This window comes from Nicotiana tabacum, chromosome 21, assembly GCF_000715075.1.
Source record: "Nicotiana tabacum cultivar K326 chromosome 21, ASM71507v2, whole genome shotgun sequence".
Taxonomy (NCBI): domain Eukaryota; kingdom Viridiplantae; phylum Streptophyta; class Magnoliopsida; order Solanales; family Solanaceae; genus Nicotiana; species Nicotiana tabacum.
The window spans coordinates 50,284,678-50,290,889 of record NC_134100.1 but is presented as its reverse complement, the minus strand read 5'-3'; the positions used below and the strand labels follow the sequence as shown (position 1 = coordinate 50,290,889).

The 6,212-nt window shown below is 39.3% G+C and overlaps 1 protein-coding gene across 1 annotated transcript; it reads right to left on the bottom strand.

Annotated features, from left to right (window-relative positions):
- Positions 1–1,224: 1,224 nt before the first annotated feature.
- Positions 1,225–2,843, bottom strand: LOC107806486 (limonoid 21-O-acetyltransferse-like). Its single transcript, XM_016630644.2, has one exon. It carries the CDS (start codon positions 2,763–2,765, stop codon positions 1,440–1,442), a length of 1,326 nt encoding a protein of 441 aa, XP_016486130.1. The 5' UTR covers positions 2,766–2,843; the 3' UTR covers positions 1,225–1,439.
- Between the last annotated feature and the right edge of the window lie 3,369 nt (positions 2,844–6,212).

The window sequence follows — 6,212 nt, the reverse complement described above, 5'->3', positions numbered from 1 at the left end:
CGGCTGTGAAGAAGAGGAAGCAACTTTTTGGGGAACAGTTTAGGAAGTTTTAGCCATTGATATATGGAAAAAGTTTGAAAACTATGAAGAAAGGTTGGGAGATGAAAGGTAAAAGCTTTACTGAGAAAGTCAAGTGCGCTGGTTTGGATAGAAAATAAGTAGAAGCCTGAAATTTACTGAGGAATCTCGAAGAATGGAGGTAAAAATGATCGAGTATGAAGAAGGGCAGTGATATCCTCAAGACTCGAAGGTAGAAGCTTGATCAAAAGGTAAAAAGTGAACGAAGGAGGGGAGTATTTATAGAGTCTTCGCGTCATTTCACATCGAGGGACGACCCACTGATGGCTGACACGCGTTTAAAGTCATAATGACGCGACTGTCACGGCGTGTTGAAGAAGGAATCGAAGTGCACATATCATTTCTCGTCGTTTCCGTAAACTTACTCTTCGAGAAACGAGGGGATTATATGTGTACGGGTAAAACAAGCCCATGGGACACTTCGATTTTCGATGAAGTAAATAGAGGAAGAGACGTGACTGTATGGGACCGGAATCGAGGCAAGGAGCCCTCGAGCCGGAGTCGAGGCAAAACGTCTGCCCTCGGGAGTATCGAGGCTACAACCCCAGGATCGATTCGAATCCCAAAAATCTCGGAGGGCATTATGAGATAATTGAGCACGACCAACATGGCCGTGATATCCGTGACCAGCCACATGTCACGGTGTGAATCTCGGCACGTATCGGCAGAAAATCGGTGTTTAGTTAAACGGAAGATTTTTACCTTTTGTGAAATTGTACTTAGGGTAAGACTCCCCTACGGGGTCTCATTATTCATTAGGTACACTGTAACACGCATATCAAGGCAATATATTCTTATTTTCTCTATTATTCAAAGTTCTTACTTTTGTTCATCAATTCATCAATAACGTGTGCCCGGGATCGAAGGCAGGCATTTTATTAAGCTGTTACTAAATCAGGGATCACTCCTCTTGATTGGTTTGATAATTTATTAAGTCCCTTATCTGTTTAATCTAACACAGTTTATCATTTGTATTGAATTAACCCATGTATCTTTAAGACCACCTACAAATTTAATTGTTATTCGTTTTTCAGGATAAACAAAATCGATTCACTTGTCTATAAACCACTCACTTGTCTATAAACCACGTATAAATTTAACTGTACCGTTTTACGGATAAACAAGATCCCCATCTTTGATTCATGATATACAACTTTGATTTTATTAATAATTAATCAGAAAGCCTTTTAACACTGCTTGCCAAGAGAAGCTTCCTAGGCTGGTGGCGAAGCGCCTTAGTTCTTTAGGAGAGGTTGAGGGATCAAACCTCAGTAACTTAATTGGAGTTCATAAGACATTACAAAGGGAACTTTTCTTTATTGCCAACAAACAAAACATTGAAGTAAAATATTGATTCATCATCACTTAAAATAAGCCTTGATATCTTGGTCGCATTCAAAGAAGCGCATGTAACTTTCCTTGATATCCACCTGCACACAGACACCATTGCCACACTCTGCATCATACAACCAACAAGTTTGAGTATGCCTGGATCCAAAATGCATCAAGCAAGGTTTCCCCCAACCAAAATCAGCTCCTAGTATAGGAAACCTGCACAAACTTGAAGACGTAAATGCGTCAACTTTATGACTGGCTCCCCAGTCATTTGCCTGGAAACTTCCATTGTAAATATCAGCAACCGCAGAGACTATCTCATCTGGTGATTCCTTGTTGCAATACTCAATAGTTTTCTGCACTGTATCCCTTATCAATGCCACCAAGTTATGCAGCTCCATCTCGGTCTCCCCCGGTACAAATTTTACTGGAGAATCAACTACAAGATTGCCAAAACACTTTTCAATTTGAGGCAAAGAGATCTTACTACGCAAGTTGACTGGGACTCCCATTAAAGAACGCCTCATATTTCTGTTTTTCGCTTCCGAAGCACGGATCAAAGCCCTCCATAAAACTGCTGTAATCATCTCGACTCTCGTAGGTTTGAAACTCAAACATGTCATTTCATCTCTTAGCTTTGATATAGCAGATTCATCAATATATAACCTCTTAGCGACCAGTTTGCTTTCTTCACGTTTCTCTCCAGGAATACGAGGCAGTAAAAGTTTAGATAAATCCCTTGTAGGGAAAATTTCACCCAAATTAAAGCTCAGGAAATTGATTTCTTTTGTGGGAATTCCGAGTCTACACACTTTGGACCACTCGTACAAAAAAGAAAGACTCGAGAATCCGTCCATTGCAATGTGGGCATGGCTCATTGACAGAGCTATGCCACCACATTCAAATCTGGTTACTTGGACGATAACAAGAGGTGTAATAGCCAAATTATCTTCATCAACAGTCCAAGTATCGTGAGGCCAACAAAGTACTGCGGCATTAACATCCTTGTGTGCTTGCTCAAGAAAATCATCGAGCTTACTATTGACATTTGCCTTTACAAATTTAACCCCTTGATCAAGGCAATTTATGGAGCAAAAATCCTCTGTAAATCTACCAGCTATCGGGTAAACATGGGTTAATACTCTAGATAGGGATTCTTCGAGTTGTTCATCCGTAGTGGAGATTTTGTCGTTAGGTGGATAGAAAAGAACAAGAGGCAAGTGGACATCTTCAGCTATTTGATCAAAGAAAGATAACTTGTAATTTTGTAAGTGATTTGGGGTTGGTGAGGATGGTGTTATGAACTTTGTGGATAAGATATTAACTTGCAGGGCAGCAGATTGGGAACCCATGTTTGCAAACTACAATGGAAAGGAGAGAAATGCTAAATGGAAATGTGATGGAGGGCTGTTGCAAAGCTATGAAGAGTTCACGCCTTCTTATAGCAGAAACTTTTTCTCACAATAACAAAAATTTGAGCTCAAAAGAAAATATTTTTTTTTGTTGAAAAAGAATATTTTCCTCCAATTGGAGGAAAATGAGTTCATATGAGGAAAATATTTTCCAAAATATTTAAGCCAACCAAACATGAGAAAATTGGTAAACATTTTCCGAAAAATATTTTCCTTCATACCAAACACACTCTTAGAGTGCCAAATTTTTTATTTATAGAAAATAATTTTTATAAAGAACATTTTCGTAGCATATGTCTTTTCGATTAATAACCATTTCCATATACTCCCTCTGTTTCAATTTATGTGAACTTATTTGATTGGGCACGAAGTTTAAGAAAAAAGAAAAGACTTTTGAACTTGTGGTGTAAAATGAGAAATATATATTGTGTGTGGGCTATAAATTATTGCATAAAGGTAAATTATTTTCAAATAAGGAAATGAGTCATTCTTTTTGACACAGACTAAAAAGAAAATATGTTCACGTAAATTGAAACGAATGAAATATTATAAATACTCCGAAAACAATTACGTTATCAGAAGCTAGATAGATGGTCGGCAATATACTTGTTTGAGCTGATTTTTTGCTACGTTTTAACAATTTAAAGAATTATTAAATAGATTTATTTGAAGAATTGTTTAAAAGATCTCATGACCACCCTTGGCTTTGTTATATTTAAGCCGCGAATAATTCCTTTAGTTTGGCCAATTATGGGCCCGAGGGTTGAATTTGTTGACTTTTCGAGCGGAGTTGGGAATTGTTATAAATTGATTAATTATGAGTGTTGGATTATATTTTTATTGGTTTGCATGTTGTTTGCCTAGTTTCGGATTAATGGGCATCAGTTTGAGGTGTTAGAGAGGCGTTAGAGCCTGTTGTCGAACTTCAGAGCGAGGTAAGTCTCCTTTCTAACCTTGTAAGGGGGAATTTACGCCGTATGTGATATATTCTTATGTGCTACATGTTATGGGAGCTATTCATGTATGAGGTGACGAGTGTCCGTGGGTATGCTAGAATTTCTGATTATGTCCGGATAGACTTAGACTCACGCCATATTTAAATTTTACTATTTTGAGTCCTTCTTGCCTATTTAAATGCTTTAATTTACATTTATCATGAGACTAGACTTGCGTAGAGTATCGTACTCTCTTTTGTTTAGATATTCGACGAGCTACTTGATTAGCCGCGAAAAAATTATCCTTCCCTTACGAATTTCTCCCGTGTTGTGCGTATTCATCGAAAAGCTTCCTTAGGATCAGGTCGTTCGCCTCGGCAGTATCATGTACCACACTTATGGGATCGGGATGAACGCCTCAGCAACACTCTTATGGGATTGGGTCGTTCGCCTCGGCAGTATCATGTACCACACTCTTATGGGATCGGATCGTTCGCCTCGACAATATCATGTACCACACTCTTATGGGATCGGACCGTTCGCCTCGGCATTTCTATAAAAATACTCCTATGGGATCGGGCTGAACGCCTTAGCAACACTCTTATGTGATTGGACCGTTTGCCTCGGCAGTGTCATATTCTTATGGGATCGGGTTGTTCACCTCGGCAGTATCATATTCTTATGGGATTTGGCTGTTCGCTTCGACATTTCTATAAAACCACTCTTATGGGATCGGGCTGTTCGCCTCGGCAGTATCATATTCTTATGGTATCTGGTCGTTCGCTTTGACATTTCTATAAAACCACTCTTATAGGATCGGGCCGTTCGCCTCGGCAGAATCATGCAAAATACTTGATAAGAAGTCCGCGTATTTATGAATTTTCCAAACTTGAGATGTGACCATTAATTTGGTGTTGACCATTACGTACTCCATTTGAGAGGTATCCAGTATTTGAGGACTTTGTGTGTACTGTTCAGCTGTAGACTGTACTATTTGCCTTTACCTGTACTTATTGTTACCTACCATGTTTCATATTTGCCCACTTATTATATTGATTTGCTAGACCACTAGTAAGTGTCAATGTCGACCCCTCGCCACTACCTCTCCGGGGTTAGGCTAGATACTTATTGGGTACACATTGATTTACGTACTCATGCTGTACTTCTGCACTAAATATACAGGATTTGACAGATTCATTTGATGGTCACTTGGGGGAGAGGCGCAGCTGCTGAGGGGACTCTATGGTGAGCTATATTCCATACCACGATTCGCAACACACAGAGTTTCTATTATAATTATTTACCTTATCTTATCTACCTTGTAATCCAGACAGATGATGTATTGTTATTATACTTCCTAGTATATGCTCATGCACTTGTGATACCAGATTTTGGGGTGTTCTAGGATTGATGTACAATTGCTTACATTGAAACACTTTTATTTTATATTTCATTTAAATTGTACGTACCTATTATTTTTATTGCATTGATCTCTCTATCTACCAAGATTCATGATTTTAAAAATAATAAAATGAATAATTAAGCTGATAGTTCATCGTTGGCTTGCCTAACGGTGACGTTGGGCGGCATTACAACCTATAGTGGATTTTGGGTCATGACAACTTGGTATTAGAGAGTTAGGTTCACTTAGGTCTCACGAGTCATAAACAAGTCTAGTAGAATCTTGCAGATCGATACGGAGATGTATGTACTTATCTTCGAGAGGCTACATGGATGTTTGGAGCACTTCCCTTCTTGATTCCTCGTCGTGTGATTTGATTCCATTGGAGCTTATGCCTTCATTTCCTTCATACTCATTCTCATACGGTGTGAAGTGCTTGTTATCAATTGGGCACCGACGAGTTGTGAAGATGCTACGGATGCAGTGCAGGATGCTTTTCCCTATGAATATGAGCGGGCCATTAACGTCGCCTTGTGGAGGAATATTTTGTCATTTCAGGCCAGTGATGGTATTGCCTACGGTCGAGACTTGATATATCTGAATTTGGTGGAATTCTTGTTAATATTTTGGTGTCGTCGTCCTTGATTGAATGCATTGAGACTCATCGGCGTGTCGGTCTTCATTTGTTTCTCCAGGGCACGGTGTTATGGGATAAAACCTAAGATGAAGTTATCATAGATGGTTGTGTGTTGCGACTTCAAGATCGAATCGGTGTTTCATGTGTTGATGGTTCGATGGAGATGATCTCTGAGGTGGTTTCTATGCTTAGGAATTTTGAAAGTGATGAGGGGGGCTTGATTTGAATGTAGGAAAAAGTGAGGTATTCGATCATTGTCTTGGGTGCAATACGGCTTCGAGTTTCAAACACGTTGTTGGACCTTAGGGTAGTGTTAATGAATGAAAAGATTCTTACGGCTGGCGGATCAGGGTGGACCCAAGGAGGTTAGTTGATTTCATGATGGATGTAACTATAGCAATGACATTGGAGGA

Excerpts from the sequence above, each read along its gene's own strand:
- LOC107806486 (XM_016630644.2), bottom strand. The coding sequence starts at position 2,765 with ATGGGTTCCCAATCTGCTGCCCTGCAAGTTAATATCTTATCCACAAAG.